Consider the following 21,638-nt stretch of genomic DNA (forward strand, 5'->3'; position numbering starts at 1 on the left):
TCTGCGGATTGCTGGGACTTACTCCTCGTCGGTGATGGCCTCGTGGCAGCTGTCACACACCCTCACTTCAAACTCGAAGCCCATCAGAGGGATGGAGGAGCGCTTGGAGCTGCACTTGCCGCAGACGGCCTTCCCGCACTTCCGGCAGTGGTGCTGGAGGGAGAGAAAACATGCTCCCTGCGGCTGCGCACCTCGGCCTGGCCGGGTCGGCTCAGGTGTGACCCATAGCGTCCAGGTGAGGATGCTAAACCAGAATGTTCCAGGAAACTGAAGGAACGCGCCAGGTGCTCCTCTTTTGGGACTGTTTATTCAGGATGAGGACTGTTTGGGAAGCACACGTGATCGTGCCACGGCCTCAGACCCCGCCCCCTTCCCCAGTCTCGGTGCTTTCCAATGATCACCGTATGAACTAGGACCCACCCAGCGGTCGGGTTATCTTAAAGCTGGGTGTCCAGAAGTGCCACCTCCAGAGGCTTCGCTGCTGGGTGAAGAACTGGGACGAAACCTGACTCAATCCACTGTCTGCACTTTGGCCGTGCTCAAGCTAGGCGACTGGCATTTGACTTCCTTGGGGCAGACCAAACCCAACCGTGGAATCAGATTGAAAATGCTGTATTATACATAGATATAAATAACTAAAACTAAGATGGAAGGAATGAAAGTGAAATTAAGAAGAAATAAACATCACTTACATAATTTCATGGTTTGGTACCAATATAAGCTAAGCACGGCCCCTCTAATTTTAAGGTACATTTCACTAGATGCCACTAGAATTCTAAAATCATATCCCTTAACTACTGGCACCAAGTGACAACGGAAACCGAATGCAGCAGGAATGAGCTACAGGAGAGAAAGGGAATAAACTAGCGTGCGGTCACAAAGTGACTCCAGGGCAGTAATTTACTCCCACTGCAGCTCTCGCCCAGGGGCGCTACTTCCTCCAAGATCATAAGGTAAAGTTATTTCTACACAATTACATTTTGAGGAAGCATCCGTATCACCCACCTGTCTCAGGCCAATTTTCTTGCTGTCCCACATCTGCTTGAAGTTCCAGAAGAAAGGCTGATCGCACTTTTGGCAGGAATCACTGTCCAACCATTCAGGGGTCTTGTCAAATAAAACACACAACAGGTCACAGTGAGAAGCAGCCCAGACAGTGGAACCAGTGTCACTGCCGAAACTTACATAATCAAGATGTGTTTCTAAGAAACAGAGGTGTGATTTCTCGATCATTTTGAAAATATTTCCTAAATGCCTATGATGCGTCAGGTCCTGGGGATGTAGTGGTGAAGAGAAAGAATCTCTACCATCATGGAGCTTGTAATTTATCAGGGAAGACTTAATATGAAAATCTTATTAATAATAGTTATTATCTGAATCAGTGTAAGGATCAGAGGCCTGAGAAGGAGAAGCTCAGAGTGCTGTGAGAGTGGGATGACCTAGGCTGGGGTTCAGGACTTTGTCTCTGACAAATGATAACAAGCTGAGACCTGGGGATGCATGGCAGGAGACCAGGCACAGTGGGCTGAGAGAGGGGCAGGATGGCTGGAGCGCATGGGTGTGTGTAAGGGGGGAGCAGGGGAGGGAAAAGGGGGGGTAAGGGGGGGAGGGAAGGGTATGAAGGGCTGAGGCTGGAGGGGATGCAGGGGCCACACCACTGACAGCTATGTTGAGGATTTAGGACGTTATCTCATCCTTCCCGATCATATGCAATTATATTTGCTCTGATTGTGTATAATTACATACACCTGCCTATTACACATGCATGCAGCTACCCGCGTTGGAGGGACAGAACCTGACCACAGCGGCGGGTTCTCAGGGAAGCTACCGGTCCTCTGTCTTGACAGGGCCTGGCAGGGTGTAAGGCTCTGCTCCTTGCCTCGTGGGTCATGTAATATCCTGGCTTTGTTCACTATTCCCCAACCCCATGGCGAGTACTCTAAACTATGTCAAACAGGTTTAAAGGATGTGTTAAGCTGAAAGCTATTCTTTATCAAATCTTTATAGATTCTCCACAGGGGGACGCTACATTTGCTTCTAGAGTTCCATGCTCTACTCTGTAAATTCATCCTCTGGCAGAGAGATTGGTCTCTTTCCATATATCACCTAACCCAAGGAATTGGGGAAAATACACCCAACCCCAGCGTTTCCCAAAAGCGAATTCCAGGGCACGCCAATTTGACTGACAGGACACTTACTGTAAAAGAGGCCTGAGATCAAACAAGTTTGAGAAATATGGTAAACAACGGCCTCCCCTCTCCGGGCTTCACAACGGACAGCAGCACAGTAAAGGCTCAGGAAGGACTTTGTTGATGTAATCCTTTTCTGAGGAAGACCTGTTATAGAACAGACTCAGGGACTTAGCCTATTCCCCTACCTTTAAGCAGAAATGAACCGAAAGCTACATATTTTCTCAGAAAAAAAAAAAGTAAAAAGGGGACATTTTAAGAGCTCTAATTCTTAGTCTATTTATTTTATTAAAACTGAAGAAAAGAAGTAAGCCTTTCACTTACTTGGTAATTTTCATGCCCTAATTCGTTTAAAGACAGATTTAATAAAATAATCCAAAGTGTTTTAGCTGAAGACAACATTTTACCCCTAAAAGACTTATCTATGTTGTGATTTTTCAGTACACTTATGATGCAGGAAAATCAGGAAGATTTACAAACAACTTACACACACACACACACACACACACACGCACACACCCCGCTACACCTTTTACAAGGAAGCGTGCTGGTTTAGGACACATATGAAATACATAAGTGGGTGTCTATGAGGAGGGAACTGACAGTAGGGCTCTGAAAAGGGGGAAAAACAATCAGCATGTGTAGTACGATTCCATTTTTTGGTCCAAAAAACAATCTGACATGTATCTGCAGAGAAAAATGTAAGGAGGGATGTTTGCCAACATGTGAAGGGCAGTATTTCTGGGTGGTGGTATCATGAATAATTGACATTCTCTTTGTTAACAAGTACTCAGTCTAACTTTTCTACAAAGAACCTGTATTATATATACTTAAAAAAATAATAAAATTGTGAGAAATTGCGTTTCATTAACTGTACAAACACACGTTCAACCTATGGGATGTCTGCCTGATCTGTGTTCAGCCACCTGAGGTCTCCCCCCGCCGGCCCACCCCCCCCGGCTGCCGCCCCCTCCTCTCTGCCTCTGCGCACGACCACTTTGCCCGCTCTTTGCTCTAGCTGCTTCTTGTTCTGGTCAGAGTGCACTCAGGCCCGTCAAGCTCTTAGCACTCCCTCCTGCCACAGACCCTTCGCTGAGAACGTCAGCCGATGACAATCCTCCGCCCGGATGCTCTAACCCACACCAACTGTGATTGAACGATTTGTACCACTGAATAGTTCTCTGACGTTTTCTCCCCCATGTCTTTTCTTCCAGAAAGGCCACCTGCCCTTCAGGGCAGGGACAGTTTCCTTACACCTCAGGCCTCCTGAGCTGAGCGCCACATGGCACTTAGCTCCACAGATACACCTCAGGGGATGTATGTTTACAAAATGGGACACGTGCAAAAAGTGGATGGAACCAGCACTGCTCATTTAGAGCTTTAAATCGCTCGAGAAGATTTAAGATAGTCAACAAGTACCGAGCGCCCAGATGTTTTCATGTCAAAAGGCATAACTGAAGCAAGATGGCTCGGAGGACTGCCCACCAACCACCTGGTTCCGTCTCTGGAACACCGCATCGTTATCCTCCTTTGGGCCTCTGTCTATCAGGGAGGGAGGCTGTGTGCACAGAGGGAAAAGAGCCCAGCGGTTCCCCTCCCCAAGTCTGGCCAGTCAGGCCTGGGAAGAAGCCAGGACAGTCCAGGTGCGACTGTCTGTCACCCAAAACAGGCCACCATGCAGAATAACGAGTCACATGGGGGCCTGGCTAGCACGGCCAGCACACACTGTGCCGACATCCCTGCCTTTACGCCCACGGGGCCAAGTGGTACTTTCAAAAGCAACAGTCCACAATTCCCTACTTCCTGACGGCAAGGATCATTTTAATTAGTTACTAATAGAACTCCTGTGGATTTATGGTTTGAGCAAATCAAGCTTCAATCTCCTTAAGCATTTAATTACTGGTATTTGAAAGGCACTGCATTATGGGTAATAGCAACTACTCCCTTGAAATGAGATTGGGGTGAGGGTATGGAAGAAAGTTGGGAAATCGCTTTTGTCTAATTTTTCAAGTGTTGCTTTTCTAAGTCTCGCATCCCGCAAGGAAATAAATTAGAAGAATACACACTGTCAAAGGGAAAGTTCACCCAGCATAATTCTAGGGAAGTGAGAAAATGGTTAACTTCAAAGTACCTGTCAAAGGTGATATTCAGTAAGCAAATCGTTGTTAAGATGCTCAAAGAGGAAAAAGAAAATTCACTGAAAAAAGAATGTTATGATAAAACTTAAATATATGCCTACAAAATGACAACGTATATATTTATAACTGGAGAACTGCTTAGAATATGACTCGCAAACACACAACAAATATTTCTAATATTTCTATTAATACCAAACTAAGGATCCTTCATCAAATACCATTTCTCACACACTAGCCACCACTTCCCCCAATAACATGAAGTACTACGCTTTCTGTCTTCGTAGGCACTTTATAGCAAGCGGCTACTCACCTGAAAATAGCTGCTTCCTCTTTCTCGCCTGAACTGCTGTTGTAATGGTTCAACAGATTTAAAGTCTAACCAGCTTAGTCTCAGTTGAAATTCTTACGAAATCTCCATTACGTTAAGTGTTACGTGCCAATTTATGAGGGGTTAAAAAAGAAAACGGAAGCTCCTTTCATACCAGAATTTTAAAATTTTCTGACACAACATGTTTTCTTTCACGGTTTACTCATAAAAGAAAGAAGAAGTGAGTAGGAGGGGAGGCTGAAGCTTTTTTCAGCAGGGTAGGAGCTGCAGAGCCCAGCCCGGTGGCTGAGGAGGGGGGTGGCCCGAGGCTGCTGTGGCACCTACCTCCTGCCTCTCCACGTCCATGTTCCAGACGACAATCCCACCGTCACCACCACAGGAGATGAGCTGCCGCGTGTGCTGTGCATAGGACAGGGCCTGGACTCTGTCACTGCGAAAGAAGCAAGAGTTAGTGACAGTTCCCAAGAGCAGAGAGAGCCCTGAGGGAAGGAAGCCCAGCAGTTGGTCACATGCACACTCACCACTGAGCCCCACCCAAGAGCAGATCTTGGAAACCGGATGGAATTGTCAACATGCTAATATTGGGAGAGTACTCAAGATTTTCAACACTTAAAATAAGTCAAAATGCTCGTTTAATAATTAGCTAGGTTGAACTTTTTTTCTTGGCAGTACGCGGGCCTCCCACTGTTGTGGCCTCTCCCGTTGCGGAGCACAGGCTCCGGACGCGCAGGCCCAGCGGCCACGGCTCACGGGCCCAGCTGCTCCGCGACATGTGGGATCTTCCCTGACCGGGGCACGAACCCGTGTCCCCTGCATCGGCAGGCAGACTCTCAACCACTGTGCCACCAGGGAACCCCTTGAACATCTTTCGATGTGCCTGTTGGCCATCTGTATGTCTTCTCTGGAGGCATGTCTATTTAGGTCTTCTGCCATATTTTTAAAAAATTTATTTATTTTTGGCTGTGTTCGGTCTTCGTTGCTGCGTGTGGACTTTCTCTACTTGCAGCGAGCGGGGGCTACTCTTCATTACGGTGCGCGGGCTTCTCATTGCAGTGGCTTCACTTGTTGTGGAGCACGGGCTCTAGGCACACGGGCTTCAGTAGTTGTGGCATGCGGGCTCAGTAGTTGTGGCGCACGGGCTTAGTAGCTCCGCGGCATGTGGGATCTCCCCGGACCAGGGCTTGAACCCGTGTCCCCTGTACTGGCAGGCAGATTCTTCACCAGTGTGCCACCAGGAAAGTCCCTTTCTGCCATTTTTTGATTGAGTTGTTTGTTTTTTTGATATTGAGATGTATGAGGTGTTTGTATATTTTGGAAATTAAGCCCTTGTCGACTGCATCATTTGCAAATATTTTCTCCCATCCCATAGGTTGTCTTTCCGTTCTGTTTATGGTGTCCTTTGCTGTGCAAAAGCTTATATGTTTAATTAGGTCTACTTGTTTACTTTTGCTTTTATTTCTTTTGCTTTGGGAGACTGATCTAAGAAAATATTGCTATGATTTATGTCCAAAGGGGAAAGTGGGGAGAGATAAATTAGGGGTATGGGATTAACAGATACACACCACTACATATAAAATAAACAACAAGGACGTACTGTATAGCACAGGGAACTATATTCAGCATCTGGTAATAACCTATAATGGAAAAGAATCTGAAAAAGAATAGGCATATATATAACTGGATCCCTTTGCTGTCCACCTGAAACCAACACAACATTGTAAATCAGCTTTAGCTCAAATTTTAAAAATGCTCGTGTAAGATGCTAAGGCCCCAAGGAGAGGTGTCTTTGTCAGTTACCAACACTTAAGGAGAAAAGCTGTTGTACTGGTTCCTTAAATGATCAATTAAGTAAAGTCTGTGCCATCTGTTCATGTTACATTTGTAAGGTCATCCAACGAAATGCCTGCTGGGCGTACCTGATGGAGCCAGGTAACCTGTGCTGCCCGAGACAGCTCCCAGGGTGAATCCAACACAGCAACAGACTTGCGTTTCACTGATTCTCTGTCTCTCTAGTTTTCATGCCCTCTTTACTGATTCTGTGTTGTATTTTTCTTTCTAGTTCATACATGGCTGACAAGTTGTTCCCCCTTGGTGGGGAATTCAGTTTCAGGGTCTGACAACTTGATCACCAACAAAAGATGATAAAGACCTATGTTCCTGTGGCAAAAAGAGAACAAGGAATCTGGTTTCTTGGTTGTTTTTGTTTGAATATTTTTCTATTTTGAGCTCAAATTCATTAAGAATTCTGTGGCCACTGGGAAGGAGAATAACTCTGTGAAATCTCAACTGGTGATTTTTTGTGTGCTTTTGTGTTTACTTTTCACTTGTGGCTGCAGTTGTAGGACTGAAGCCATTAAGCTCTGTGCGTCCGTGTCTGCAGTTCAGAAGGGCCTTTACGTCTTGTGTGTGGAATGCTTTCCTGTTTCCAGAGGGTACCAATAAATTAGATTATGGCATCCTTTATATTATAAGCACTTGCTTATAAAGATAAGCAAGCGCTTATATAAATTAAATATTCCTAAACTTCACAGAAAATAAGGAAGCTGAACCTCTAAAACTTTAAATTTACTAGACTTAAAAATTATTCCACAGAAAATACACCCTAACTCAGTGATATTTTAAGAATCCAAGTTCACAAAATTAGGGTAACTCTTTGGCAAATAAGACTTGCATGATGAGTTTTAAAACACAGGTATGTCTTTTTCTGGATTAATCAGTGTTAAATATAATGCAAATGTACATTTTGTTTTACTTGGGTTGATTTCTCCTAAATTTATATAGGATAACTAGTCAAATAAGCTAATATTATGCCTATATAATGTTTAAGATTTTGAAAACTAAGTTTGTGTTCAATTAATTATTCTGATAAACTTTTTATATATACAGCAATTATGTTTTATAGCATATCAACTTAAAGATCATTCCCAAGATCTTTAGGTAACTTACAATGGACTAATAGTAAGTTGAGCTAATTGATAGTCATTGGATACCTACCTAGATAATTTCTAAGTAACTGAAACTTCGATTACAAAGCATAATAAGCATATATGATTATATATGTTTGCCTATTTCTGTGTGCTGTAGAGAAGCTGTAACTGAGGTGTGTGTCATGTCAAATGAACGTGTTCCTTCTTGCCACTTTCAGGGGATGCAAAAGTGATGTATGTCACAGTAGAAATTGATGTCACGTGATTCATGAGCTGTGCGAGTCTAGCTGTGCTAAAATGCCTGCATGTGATGGAAAGTTCTCAATTATCCACATCCTCCCTCCTCCCAATCTTCTCTATGAAATATGAGTTAGTTACTTTGGTTAATTATTATAATTAAAATGGGTGGTTGAGACTATGCCAGGTGCAGTAATGAAAAGGAAATACAATTGTGTCTGTGTTTTTGTTTTGGGGGAAGAAAAAAAAAAGAGTATTGGTTTTTTTTTTTTCTGAACCACATGGCCCGTGGGATCTTAGTTCCCCAACCACGGACTGAACCCAGGCCCTCGGCAGCGAAGTCAAATCAAATCTGAGAAATTTTTAAACTATTGATTCATCTGAAAATAGCAATGATGAATCCATTGCATTTTAACGTAAATAACATATATTTTGGGGAAAATAACTATATTTCCCAAAACAAAATATTTTGAAGACAAAATGGCATTGCTTAATATTTGTGCAAGTCTTTCTAATGTCTGGCTTAATAGGCAAGAACCAAATACTCATCTCTTTCTGCAGTTGTTATAATGTCACTCAGGTAGCCTCTGGAAAACTCCATCATATACTTTCGAGAGAGCATAAATGAATGAAAAAGGCAATTCTAAAGTAAAATATAAATTTGTTTCAGAATATAAAAGAGAAAAATAAAAGACAAAACATGGAAAATGAATTTTACTTGCTTTGGTTTATAATACTCGAGTCTTTAAAAAAAAGCTATAAAATACATTAAAATTTTGGCATAGTTCCCTCGGTTTTGATGGCTTGCTTCCTTAGTTTACTGAGTAATGCCTTGGACTACACTGCAAGAGGATATTCTTTACCTCCTATGGAATCTGCCTAGCTAGCAGAGATTCTGTGTCTCACGAAAATTATTTTCAGAGCTTTATGTTGACTTGAAAAGTTCTTGATTATTTAAGAAAAGAAAAAGGAACAAGGGCCCTCATTTGTGAAAAGACCTAAATTCTTTAAGACTGTGTTCCTTTCTACATTTATTTTCCAATGTTTTCTTGTTACTTCGATTATATAGATAACCAAGTATTGTTTCTTAGGCACCTGTGCTCCTATCTTAATCAAGTATCTAAAGATATCAAGTATCCTCTGAAAATGGTTTTGCTTTCCCACACTGAACCCTGTATTTTGAGGAAAAAAATTTTTTTAGCATATTTTTAAATGCTAAGAACGATCTTTAGATTATCTAAAACTATCTTTAAGATTTTCTAGAGGGGTCCGAGAAAAATCATAAAGATTTGTTCCCTTTGCCTTATAAAGACAGAGATGCTATACATAATTGCTGTGTTACTAACCGCATTTGTTTACTGTGTTACAGGAAGAGCCGTCGGATCAGAGGAGATGCTTAGTCTTCCCTAGGTTAAGTCAGTATGGGTAAAATATTATTAATATATTTCTGAAACTGTATATTGCATGGGAAGACCCTGGAGACTTATCAGTGCTCTCATTGTCTGTTTTTACCTGCAGGCAAAATACTGATCAAATCTCTTAGGAAATAGTTATGTAGGGTATCTCAATAGAGAATTTTACTCTTCTCAATTCTGATATTATTTATAACAGTAAAAATTAACCATTAAGTCTCTAATATCTACAGGTAACTTTGTATTATTCTGACTCTTGCCTGAAGCCTCCACTATAAGCTACAGGCCAGAAAGGCCAATCTCAGAGTTTCCTGGGAAAGGACTCTATATAGCAGGTATTTTTAAATACTGGTATTTAAACGAATAGACTCTTAGGCAAAGGGTACTGAACTGACATTGCTTAGATAATCTGTAAACTGTGCTAGTGGATTGACTCAGGATTTCCTTGGATTTCTGGACTCTTTTTAGTCTGCATGCAGATGGCTTCACAAATGCAGACTGCTGAACCAAAAACCAGCAGAACAAGAATTAATGACACAGGACTGAATGAACTGAAGAGGGAAGTTTTACTGTGGTTACCTGTCTGGAATACTGTTGACGTTGCTTTAATGTTCTATTTTTTGGATATACGAGGCTGCCTTTTCTCTTACTTTTTATGCTATCTCTAACTTACAATTTAGTAAATTCTGCTTTGATAAGCTAAATCCAAACATTTAAGAATGATATCCAATTCCCAGAGATCCCCCAGAATTCAAAATCTGTTACTGAGTCCCCTTGATTTTCATGGCAATACAGTTATTTCACAGGTTTAATTAGAATCTATCCATAGTATATCGTTGGGCAGACAAGGCCTTACCTAGAGTATCATATTAGAGGGTAGTGTTCATTGAATCAGATATGACTAGCCCCTTTAAGAATTAAGGGAGCCAATGCCTATAACCATCCCCCTCCCAAAAGGAAAACTGGCCTGGTACCTGGTTTGCACGGTCCTGGCCTTACAGGTGGTAAGAAAGCTACCAGGCCAGGAAGCTAGCAAATGTTGAAAACCTCGAGGAATTCAACCAAGGTTATAAGTACTATAGGTGAAAAATGGTGGAGATTTTCTTGGGCTCAGATTCCTAGCCTTGGGATAGCAGATAACAGAGGTTCTGAAAAGCTCAATCCAAGATTCCTTATAAAAACTTTTGTAAATGTTGTGGGCTTAACAGTTGTTTAACACTGTACGGCTCCATATTTGCAAAGCAAACCAAGACGGCCTACGGGTTAATTTACACTCTTATTGCACCAGTGTACATGATTAGGCCGAACTTTATGAGACCAGCCTTTTTTTTGTGATCAAGAATAATCTTTGAGATTATTCTGATTACAGGAGAGGAGGGGTAGGTCAAAAAACTTTGAAATGGGCAGAAAGAAATTACTGGGTATCTTTTCAATGGAATATCAGGTATGGTCTAGCACCCCCTTCTGGGTTTTCTGACTCTATGGGGGTCTGTACCTTCAGTATCTTTATGCTATTTTATAACTCTGTAAGTTATAGAAAACTGACACTACTGCAAATGAATTTTATCCAGTGAAGATGCAACTAATTTCCACATCCTTTTCCTCACATGGAAGAAATCAACTGTGAAAACACAAATTCATTGCAGCATTCTCCATTGCCTCTGCATGTTTCTACTCTGGATTTTCCTCTGAACTGGTTGTAACATCTTACCAGCTCCTTTATTAATTAATGACTAATATAAAATCTTTGACATGTATTCATTAAAAAACAAAGTCAATTGTTTTCTATCTCTCCTGGTTGTTACTTCATACATTTTAGAATATGGACTGACACCATTGTGACATTCCGGGGCAAGAAGGAAAATCTATCTATTTGAACAGATTCATAACCGCCCTGTGATTTGAACTACATTTCATTTGTTAAGACACCTTGATACACGTCAAGGATCTTGCAAAACGAAATAAGCTACAGAAGGAAGTGCTTTGCCACTCATAGCTGGCAGCAACGTTCAGCAACAGATACATAATTTATGGGACTCCAGTCCTGTTAATATTCCAACCCAGGAGAACACAGTGATGAATGCTGTATCCCAAGCTTTGTAATAAAGCTGCTCAGGGGCTTCCTGATTTAAGGATTCAAAATACAACCACCTTGCAGTTAAAAACGAGATGAGGGAACATCCCCAGGTTCACAGATCAACGGTTATAAAAAGTAAAAGATACCTTCTTCTTGCATTCATGTTTGATCCGGCATCACTGTAGCATTTCTACTAGAAAGCATCTCAAAACTGGTTATTATTTCATAGATGAGCATTCCATGAACTGCACTACAAATCTCTTATGAGTGTATGAAGACCCCACTTTGCACAACCAACAGGCTCCACCATCTACAAAGACTATGCTTAGCGGGATGGCCGCACTCCCTTTCTCACCAGCCCTAGAGGCAGCATTTCTGATCGGGCCAAGCTACGTAACACGGAGGACGCGACGCAAAATGAAAACAAAGGGCCCCTTGTCAAAAAAATAAAGAATTACAAGATGGTGACAGTAGAGCACTAAACCAAGCATGGGACCCTTCTAAGCGTGAGGCCTCGTGTGATTGCAAAGGTCACACGCCCATGAAGGCTGGTCCTGTGTCTGATGCTTCTTAAGGAAAAAGGGTAGAGAAGCCTTTATCCTCTTTATAGAAACAGATTTTCAGACACAGGCTAACATCTACCCAAACGTCAACTTAGGCCCTGTTCCATCCCCAAAGTAGGGGGGACTTAAATGTACAGCAAAGAAATGAAACTTTCCAAAGTATGAAAATTCCCAGCCCACTTGGTGAAATCTAACCAGTTAAGCATCTGCTTCTAGAGATCTCTCTCTCTCTTATATTCATAACTCCCACATTCCTAAGTTTTCCAGACCTCGTCGGACCAGAGAAGGTCCGTGACCGATCCACACATGAGAGGTCTCCAGGATAACTGACACTTAGGCTTATCCCACACCAAAGGGACCCTAGAAGGATCGTCTCCCCAGGGATTCTTGGACAACAGCCAAGGCTGAACCTGAACTTGGGGTCTCCTTTCTGGGAACACTGGTTTGTGCGTCAGCAACAATTTGCTGTTCACTGGCTAGAGTGGAAGTTCAGATTAGCCACTGGCCCTCTGTCCACTTGCAGTTTCCTGAGAACACTGTATTTAGTTCATGCAATTCTGTTTGGGTAATCCTCAGCAGAACGATGAGAATCTCTTCATCTCCTAAGATCCAGATCAACAGGGAATCTCCCCCACTGAGGCCACCTACTTTCCAGTAAAATGGCAAACGGATCCACCTTTACCACCTTTTCATACGTCTAGCACAGCCCTATAGAGGTAGGGACTGTTTTCTTAGTCACCTTTGGGTCCTAAGAGCCCAATACAAAGTCTGGTCTGTAGACGGAGCTCGATGAACATCTGCTGAATATATTAGGTATAGAGGGAGTAGGTGTATGTGGCAATATTTCCATTGGAAATGCTACAATCAGGGAGAAACGGTAATCTTATCTGAAAGCTCGATTTTTTAATTATTATCATTTTTATTAACAAGAAAATGTTAACAATTGCCACTAATTACCCCTTATTCTTATGCTGATTATTTTACATGCATTGTATTATTTCTGATTTTTGACAACCTTTGAGGGCTTTTCTTTCCATTATTGTCCTTATTTTAGAGATGAGGAAACTGAAGATCAGAGATGAGGTGTCTTGCCCAAGCCTACAGAGCCCTCAGCAGAAGGGCTGCCTCGTATACAGCCTGGCCTGACTCAAAGGCTATTACTAGTCACCACACTATACAACCCCTCTCTCTTTGACGAGATGCTACCCTCTGTAAAGAACTTTAGCTGCTAATACTTTGACCTATTATGTCTTTAGTTAGCTAAATACTTAAAAATAGAAAAGACATCTCTTCCCATCACCCCTAATGATTCTCTAGTGTGACAATGAGAAACGCTCCTAATCTCAGATTCGGAAGGAGAGAAAGCTTTCATACGTATTTATCCTTGGTCCCTCTCCCCCAAACCCAGAAGAACCTGAGTGCAAGAATTTTACTTCCTTTCATAACTTTGATATAAGAGAAAAGCATAAATTCTCCCAATGTTTATTTATTTATGAATAGCCTATTTCTTTACCAAAAGAATTCGAAGATGCTTATAAGAAAAGTCTTACCCATGGTAAGAAGAGGAAGAGAGAAACCCAGAGCTGGGGCTGTGGAAAGAGGAGGCAAAGACACAGGCCACGTGGGCCCAGGGTCACGGCTGTGGCAGAGCCTCATGCGGCCCGCGGATCCCAGTCTTGGTGGAGGGGCCCAGCACAAGGGACCACGCAGACCTTTACCTGTGCTTTAAATCAAGTTACCATTAAATTAAATTGCCAGAAAGTCTTAGAGTCCTAAGAAAACACTATTAGAAAGAAAAAATATGGCCATGAAAGAAAAGGTGGTCATGAAATGACAGGGATTATCCTATACCTATCAGAATAAAAAAGAATCTAAAAGGTCCAAGTTCCATGATTAGATTTGACAAGGTGGGCACGGGACAATAAATGTCCAGGTTTATGCTTCAATAATATCCATCTAACTGGTAACTGATTCTTGAAAACCATAACTGGCCCCTGAAATTGGAATCTTTTCTTTGCCTTTCTTTCCCCAGAGCTGGCACGTAATCATGTTCTACTTGCTGCAGGGAATAAAAATACCAAAATGCTTCAAATGCAGATAATATTGTACTATAGAAGTATACTTTCTCAGCTTTTTTTCCTTGGACTTGGAAACATTTTTGCTGTCATCAATCACTTACTTGTGCTAAAGCTCTCTCTGCTTTGATGGGATTTTTACACATCAAATCAAACGAGCTACATTAATGTTGTATTTCTGCCAATGAAGGATGGTGTGAAAGCTCAGAACCTGGGACAGAAGCCACAGGGAGCTGTCCCTCCACACTATGGCTGGACGTTTCCAGAAGAGGGGAAGGCAGTCTCCCCACCCTGAGAGGTGGGGAATCTCTGGTCCAGTCTGCTCTTCCCGGTGCCCAAGCTCAACGATTGGGCCCCTGATTTGGAACTCTGGCCACCAACAGTCATCCTGGGGGAAGGTGGGAAAATGAGGAATTGTAGGAGAGCAAGGGGCAGCCTGAGGCCCCAAGCAGAAAGTCTTTGGCCTCTGAAGTAGAAAAGAAAGAAAACACCATGGGGCACGGTGGGGACCATGTTATTCAATGTTCATTTTTGTTTCCCCAGAGCCTAGCACAGCGCTGGATACAAAGAAGGTTCTGAGAAGCTTTCTCTGCTGGACTGAACTGAGGTCTGGGAGACCTAAGCTACCAGCTGGAGTCTTTGAGGATGGAAGCCCAATATTCTCACCGAAAAAATGATATCTGACCTCTCTCTTTCATAGGGTTATTGTAAGATTAAACTGAGGTGTCTGTGTGTTTTGAAAGCTCTTTGACAAAGTATTAGGCGCTACTCAAATACAAGAATCAAGGATGGGGTGAACTGGGAGATTGGGATTGACATACATACACTACTGATACTATGTATAAAACAGATAACTAATGAGAACCTACTGTATAGCACACAGGACTCTACTCAATGCTCTGCGGTAACTTAAATGGGAAGGAAATCCAAAAAAGAAGGGATACATGTATATGTATAGCTGATTCATTTTGCTGTACAGTAGAAACTAACACATTGTAAAGCAACTATACTCCAATAAAAATTAAAAAAAAAAGAAAAGAAACAAGAAGAGATTGCAGATAATTTGAAAAAAACAAAAAACGAAAAACAAATACAGGAATCACCAAACACCAATCCAGTGGTCAATTTTCAGGGCAGAGGAATGGCTGCTGTGAACGTGGGCCTTATCCTGCCTGATGCCCTTGACCTTCTTTCCTGCACCTTCTTTGTGAACCCCGTCTTCCTCCATCTGTCAGCAGCTCCAATGCTTCCCTATCCCCACCTCGGGCACTCAAACCCACTCTCACAGCGTGACGCCAACGATGCTGAGGAAGTTTACTTCTCCTAGTTCTGTGGCACCAAGGGCAACCCCTCTCAGACTAAGACCTGGTGTCAAGGAGCCCCTCATAGACTCCACCTTATTACTAAGCTTGAATTATCAATAAATAAAGCACCAGGCAAGGGCTTCTGCTCTTCTTCCTGTTCAAGGCAGTTCTGACCGGTAGCTCCTGATCTCACCAGCCTGTCCACCGCACCAGGCTCCAGGGTGCGATCCTATCAGGATGGACTCCAAGTATGGTTCGTTTCATCTTCTAAAAGGCCAAGCCTGTATGTCTCAGAAACTGGAAGACCTATTAGTTTAGGCTTCATTTTTCTGGAACTGAGAGACTGTCTCCACTTTATAGCTTTTCCTTTCTTATCCAACTGTAGATGCAAGTCTCCCAGAACAACGTTCTGCCTAAGGACACGCAGCACCCAGTGACGCTGGCGGTGAGTACTGACACCCGCCCTGCTTGCAGTCTTTGTGAACCACTGTGTAGAAATAAAACTAGTTATGAGCTAATCTGAATGAGTCCAAGAAATACTGCTGATCTTCATTCAAAGCCTGTATCTGATTTCTCGGAGGCAGCCCGAGTAGCAGAAATTACTTGGTAGAGTAGCTGGTAACCAAGTATTAGGAAACAGGGCTGTATTTTGTTTTTCTTTTTCTTCACTTACATGGATGATGTCAACTCCTTCTACGTGATCTCGATATGTGTCCCCTTGTCATGGAGAGAAATATAAGGGAGTAATTCCTTTCATGAGCTGATACTGAGGTCTGAGTGGTCCCACAAGCCAAGTATAGCCCCGGACAACTGATCTGTTCTCTCATGTGGGAATGAAGGACTTAGTAGCTACGTCTCTAAAATTAAACTCTAACACAAAATATAAGTATTTGTGCATGGGCCCTGTAAAATTGAATTAGCTCATATCTAATAATTCCAAACTGTAAATTTAACTTCTTAGGAGAAGTTTTTGAAACTCGTGTTTCCAGGCAGATCTACAGGTGGAGCTAATGCCACTTAAAACCAGTCAGTTCATGGGAGTTGATATATTAGAGTCATAGTTAAGATCAGGTTGAAAACTTTAAAAGTTAAAGACAATTCAGATTAGCTTCAGAGTTCTAAAGCAGATTGAAAATTCTTTTTGGCAACACGATCAGGCTTTGCCTCCGGGGACCTCGGGCAGCACACGTGGGACAAATCAGAGTGTGGTCCAAGGGTCACTGGCAGAGCTACTTGGGAGGCTTGTTACGACACAGATGCCCGCAGCTCCAGGCCAGTGGAGAGAATCTCAGAGGACAGGGCCCAGGAATCTACTTAACAGATTTCTCAGTGATTCTTGGCGGACAACAAAGTTTGAGAACTGCTCCAAGGAAGCACAAAGCTTTCTCTGCTCTTCCTCTCAGTCTCCTGAAATCCACTCCTTAAGGAAGAAGAGCCTGATACTAATCAAGGCGAGTACTCAGTAAATATCTGGGGAAGTACAACATGTACTGGGTGAGGATACCTTTTCCTTAAGCTGCCAGGAATCTTGAAACCACATTTGAACTCAATTATAGAAATTCTGTAGGCCTTCATAGCTTATATTCCGAAGCTTTTTTTTCTCTCACTCTCAAATTTTTACTCTTATAGTCTTCCCTGGTTCTCTTTTTTACCTTTTATTTCTTTGCTGCCACTATTTTATTTTGTGGTTTTTGTAAGCACTCTCAAATCCTCTCTGGGTTAAAATGGGGTATAAATAAATAAACATACTTATGTACAGATATAAATCAAAGTGGCCATTATTTGCGTTCCTGTCACATTATCCCCAGGCTAAGCTCCTGCCACAAAGACTGGCCCACATGCCTTTGTTCCAGCTTTCAGCCGGGAATCTTTTCCCAGAGTTCTTCATAAAAGCACCAGCAGGGAATTCCCTGGTGGTCCAGTGGTTAGGACTCGGTGCTTTCACTGCCAAAGGCGCGGGTTCGATCCCTGGTGGGGGAACTAAGATCCCACACGCCCCACAGTGCAGCCAAAAATAAAAAATAAATAAATTTGGGGCTTCCCTGGTGGCGCAGTGGTTGAGAGTCCGCCTGCCGATGCAGGGGACACGGGTTCGTGCCCCGGTCCGGGAAGATCCTACATGCCGCGGAGCGGCTGGGCCCGTGAGCCATGGCCGCTGAGCCTGCGCGTCCGGAGCCTGTGCTCCGCAACGGGAGAGGCCACAACAGTGAGAGGCCCGCGTACCGCATAAATAAATAAATAAATGAATAAATAAATAGATAAATTTAAAAGATAAATGATAAATAAAAAAATAAAAGCACCAGCAGCCTTACCTATGTCCTTGGAGCTCGATGGCTGTTCCTTTTCTCCCACCGATGTCCCACATGATGACAGAGTGGTCGGAGCTCCCCGAGAACAACACCCGCTGGACGGGGTCCCAACAGAGAGCAGTCACCCCACCTGAGAGAACAGACACAGATGGCCATTCGTCACAAAGTGACCACATTATTCACCAGTAACTTGTGAGAGCAGAGGAGTTCGGAGCTAGCGCAATTCCTGGCACACAACAAACTTCTGTTGAAAGAATAAGTCCCCAAAGAGAAAAAAATGGGCTCCAAGAATAAAAGTCCCACCCTTTATGCACTTTTCCCCAAAATTTCATGTACCATAAAATCAATTACTGTAAAGACCAAAGGGGAATGAAAAAGGCAATTAATTGACCTTCAAAAAATAGACATAGTTCTAAGAACAGAAAATACCGCACTGTTTGGAAATATTGACCATAGTTTTTAAGCCCCGTCTACCCCACATCCCGACAGCAGGTGAGCAGTAAACGGGGCTTTAAAAAAGCTCAGTTAGATTTATTTTATTCTTGAATACAGGTGTTGATAGACAAGAATATCAGAATTTAAAATGTATTTTCTCTCTCTGGGAATTTAAATTTATAGATTCTGGGAAAATTACTTACATCCTCAAGTGTCAGTTTCTTCAACTGTAAACTGGGGATGATGGTAATACGATGATAACACTGAGGATAATATCAGCCTAACCACTACCTACCTCACAGGGTTACAGTGAGCATGACGGGGCCAATTACCTGGGACCACTCTGTAAACTGTGGTGTGCAGTACAGATGGTTATTAGCATCACTCCAGTGGTTTGGCTATAAAACATTATGACAGATTTTCTTCCCTGGCAGTCCCATCATAAATCAAACTTCTTGTGTACTGAGAACAACAGTAACCTTTTATGTATAAGATGAGCACAAAGCTTATGAATACTTAAGAATATGAGAAATTTTTACTCATTTTTATTGAAAAATATTATATTCTGAAAAGAACATACAAGTTGTTTCTTATTTGTTGGAATCCGACATTTTTCTTCTTTAGATCATCAATTTGTTCTAATGAAGTACTGCACTTTAAAAGCTTTTAGGAAAGTTTCTCTCATATAATGTCTCAGAAGATATTTTTTCAAGGTCAAAAGGAAAAAACCCCCCACTATCCTGGATTATGCTTAATAGCTTCTCCCTATACCTGCACAACATTCTGCTTGTATATATTCCTGTCCCTGTAAGAATACACACCACTTCCCCCAGTGCACCTGTGCTGACCACCCCCTGCAGCTCCCATCTCCTCTTCCCTCCCCCACTCCCACCCCAAAACAAGCACAGGGCCAGCAGCAAACAGGCTCTGGTGGTACCTGTTGAATGAACGAAAGAGCAGATGAATGAAGACACAAAAATCGCTTTTTCATCCACAAATCTCGTTATTTGGAACTCCTCTGCTATGCTTACTTAGCCTTTCAAAGCTAAATATTTTCTCTTTCTGTATAACTCATCTTCTCTCCCTGTTATTAAACTTCATGTACCCATCCCCCGACCCTTAACCTTCCTTCAGTATCTGAGAATGTAATGCTTCAGGATATGCATTCCATCGTGCAAAATGTTTACTCCCACACAGTACTAGAATGACTCACTTTGTTAAATATCTGTGGTAGAGTCAGCTAATTGTTTACTGAAATTCATGTTCTCTCTTCTTGTATATACAGCGCTCCCTGGAAAGTTGCTTCCTACAGGGGCCACATTAACTGGCCCCTCTTGCAACTAGGGGGCATGTGACCAGTTCTCAGCAAGGGAACCCAGAAAGTACGCGGAAGTCATACACATCCCTCCCAGGCCGAGGCAGTTAAGACGTTCCTTTTCCACTTTCTCTTTATACTTCCTCCTGGAGGACTCCAAGACGCCAGGACACAGAGAAATTCTAGAAGGAGCCTGGGACCCTGAATCACCACATGGAAAAGAACAGGAACACTTGCACTGGATTGTTACATGCATGAGGAAAACACCTTTGCATTAAGCCACTGAAATGTTGAAAGTTATTTGTTAGAGCAGTACCATTACCTACTAGAATGCCACAGAATTACTAGAATATTATAATAAGGCTGGTCCAAGAGGAAGGTGAGAGTCACCCAAAGCTTCAAAAATGTCAGACAAGTGAAAAGAAGCTATTACTTTACACTGTTAATATTGATGCCTAATACTTAAACAGAATTAGAGAGAACCCTGGTTGGAAAACTGTTTCATTAGCCTCCAAAGCAACCCACTATAAACTCTGAATTGGTTTTTCCCTCAAAATGTATCTAGAATCTAAGCACTTCTCACCATCTCCATTGCTACTATCCTTGTATGAGCCACAATTAAAATTCTTGCCTAGAAAATTAAAAAGTATGACACACATTTTGTTGTAAAGGCTCTGGGGGAAAAAGCACTCTCATACACTGTCGATGAGAATGCAAACCAGTAACATGGGGAAGGCCATATCCAACAAAACTACGTATGCACTGAGCTCTCAATCCAGCCCTCTCACTTCCAGGAATTTATCTTGAAGATACTGTCCCTGCTCCCATCAAATACACCAAAATACACACTCTATTCATCTCAGCATGGTTTGAAATAGCAAAACATTGGGAACAACTTAAATGCTCATATAAGAGAGTGGGCAAATAAAACTATGGTTCATTCACAGAGTACTATGCGGCTATGAAAAAGAATGGAGAAGACCTGCTGGATGGCTATGACATGATTTCCAGGATATACTGTAAAGGGAAAAAGGCAAAGTGCAAAAGAATATCTACATTATGCTACTTCTCATCTAAGAAAAAAGGGGAGATGAGAAATTACTGAGATTTATTAACTACAGCAGGTGTGTGGGAGAGGCTGGGGAATAGGAATGGAGAAGCGATGAAGGAGAGACACTTTTTATTGTTTGTTTTGGTTTGGTTTTGAGTTTTGGAATCATGTTACTATTTCACATACTCGAAAACAAGTAAAAAATAAAAACTAGGAGTGTGTGTGTGTGTGTGTGTGTGTGTGTGTGTGTGTGTGTGTTGCTGAGGGGGAGGGGGAAGGAGAACCCAAAATGGAATATGAACAGAAACAAGTGAACCTAGCCATATTACAAATAAGTGGTACAACCTCACTGAAGGGGGTTAGGGGAAGAATTGACAAAATTAACTATGAAAAATGGTACTAAGGCCAAATGTAAAAAGATTTGTATACAAATACAGTACTCTAGTTAGTTTGTCAGATATATGATAAGAAACGGAATATTTACATAGTTTCAACGTTTCAAGGTATTTCCTCACAACATACTGATGTATTACAAAGGGTGATTACAATGGAGAAACCTGGCAGACACCTTCTTAACCAAGCGATCAAAGTTAGCATCACCAGTAAGAGGACAAATCAGTATCTTGTGCCTTCTGATATGATGCACTGAGAAGGCATATCGTCACTTTTGTTTTATTCTTATAAAAATTTAACCATAAGGAAGCATCAGAAAAACTCAAATGGAGAGACTTTCTAGGGGGGAAGGACAGTCAGGCTAGTACTCAAAAATGTCAAGGTTGGGACTTCCCAGGTGGTCCAGTGGTTGAGACTTCTCCTTCCAATGCAGGGGGCAAGGGTTCGATCCCTGGTCAGGGAGCTAAGATCCCACATGCCCCCGGGGCCAAAAAACCAAAACATAAAACAGAAGCAATATTGTAACATATTCAATAAAGACTTTAAAAATGGTCCACATCAAAAAAAAAAATCTTTAAAAATAAAGAATGTCCAGGTCATGAAAGCACAGAAAGACTGAAGAACTGTTCCAGGTTAAGGGAACTAAGGAGACATTATCACCAAACGTGGGGTGTAGTCGTGGGTTGGATTCTGAACCAGAAAAAGGATATTAGTGTGATAACTGGAGAAATGTGACTAACGTCTGTGGATTAAAGAACAGTGTTGTTTCAAGTTTTCCTGATTTTTGATACGTGTACTGTAATTTTCAAAGATGTTAGCATGTGGGGAATAGGGGTGAAGGATGGATGGGACTCTCAGCACCTTCTTTAAATTCTGAAATTATAC

The 21,638-nt window shown here is 42.2% G+C and overlaps 2 protein-coding genes across 5 annotated transcripts in view; one reads left to right on the forward strand and one right to left on the reverse strand.

The window, feature by feature from the left end:
• DHRS12 (dehydrogenase/reductase 12) overlaps positions 1-19,955 on the forward strand; it is a 69,542-nt gene extending 49,587 nt beyond the window's left edge. Inside the window, exons 11-13 of one of the 3 annotated variants that reach the window (XR_012327638.1) lie at positions 9,189-15,503; positions 15,636-15,695; positions 19,280-19,955. The gene's annotated coding sequence lies outside the window, so the exon portion shown is untranslated. Of the gene's footprint in view, positions 1-9,188; positions 15,696-19,279 lie in introns of all 3 variants that reach the window. The other 2 variants (XR_012327639.1, XR_004523005.2) reach the window with 2 other exon arrangements.
• The window catches only part of WDFY2 (WD repeat and FYVE domain containing 2), a 184,716-nt gene that overhangs the window by 17,680 nt on the left and 145,398 nt on the right, over positions 1-21,638 (reverse strand). For both annotated transcript variants that reach the window (XM_033843474.2, XM_019936654.3), the window contains exons 7-10: positions 17,563-17,689; positions 4,980-5,085; positions 1,006-1,107; positions 23-153 (exon numbers count right to left, since the gene is read on the reverse strand). In XM_033843474.2, the coding sequence (XP_033699365.1) occupies positions 23-153; positions 1,006-1,107; positions 4,980-5,085; positions 17,563-17,689 (466 nt within the window). The remainder of the gene's footprint in view (positions 1-22; positions 154-1,005; positions 1,108-4,979; positions 5,086-17,562; positions 17,690-21,638) is intronic.

Source organism: Tursiops truncatus, chromosome 18, assembly GCF_011762595.2.
Source record: "Tursiops truncatus isolate mTurTru1 chromosome 18, mTurTru1.mat.Y, whole genome shotgun sequence".
NCBI lineage: Eukaryota > Metazoa > Chordata > Mammalia > Artiodactyla > Delphinidae > Tursiops > Tursiops truncatus.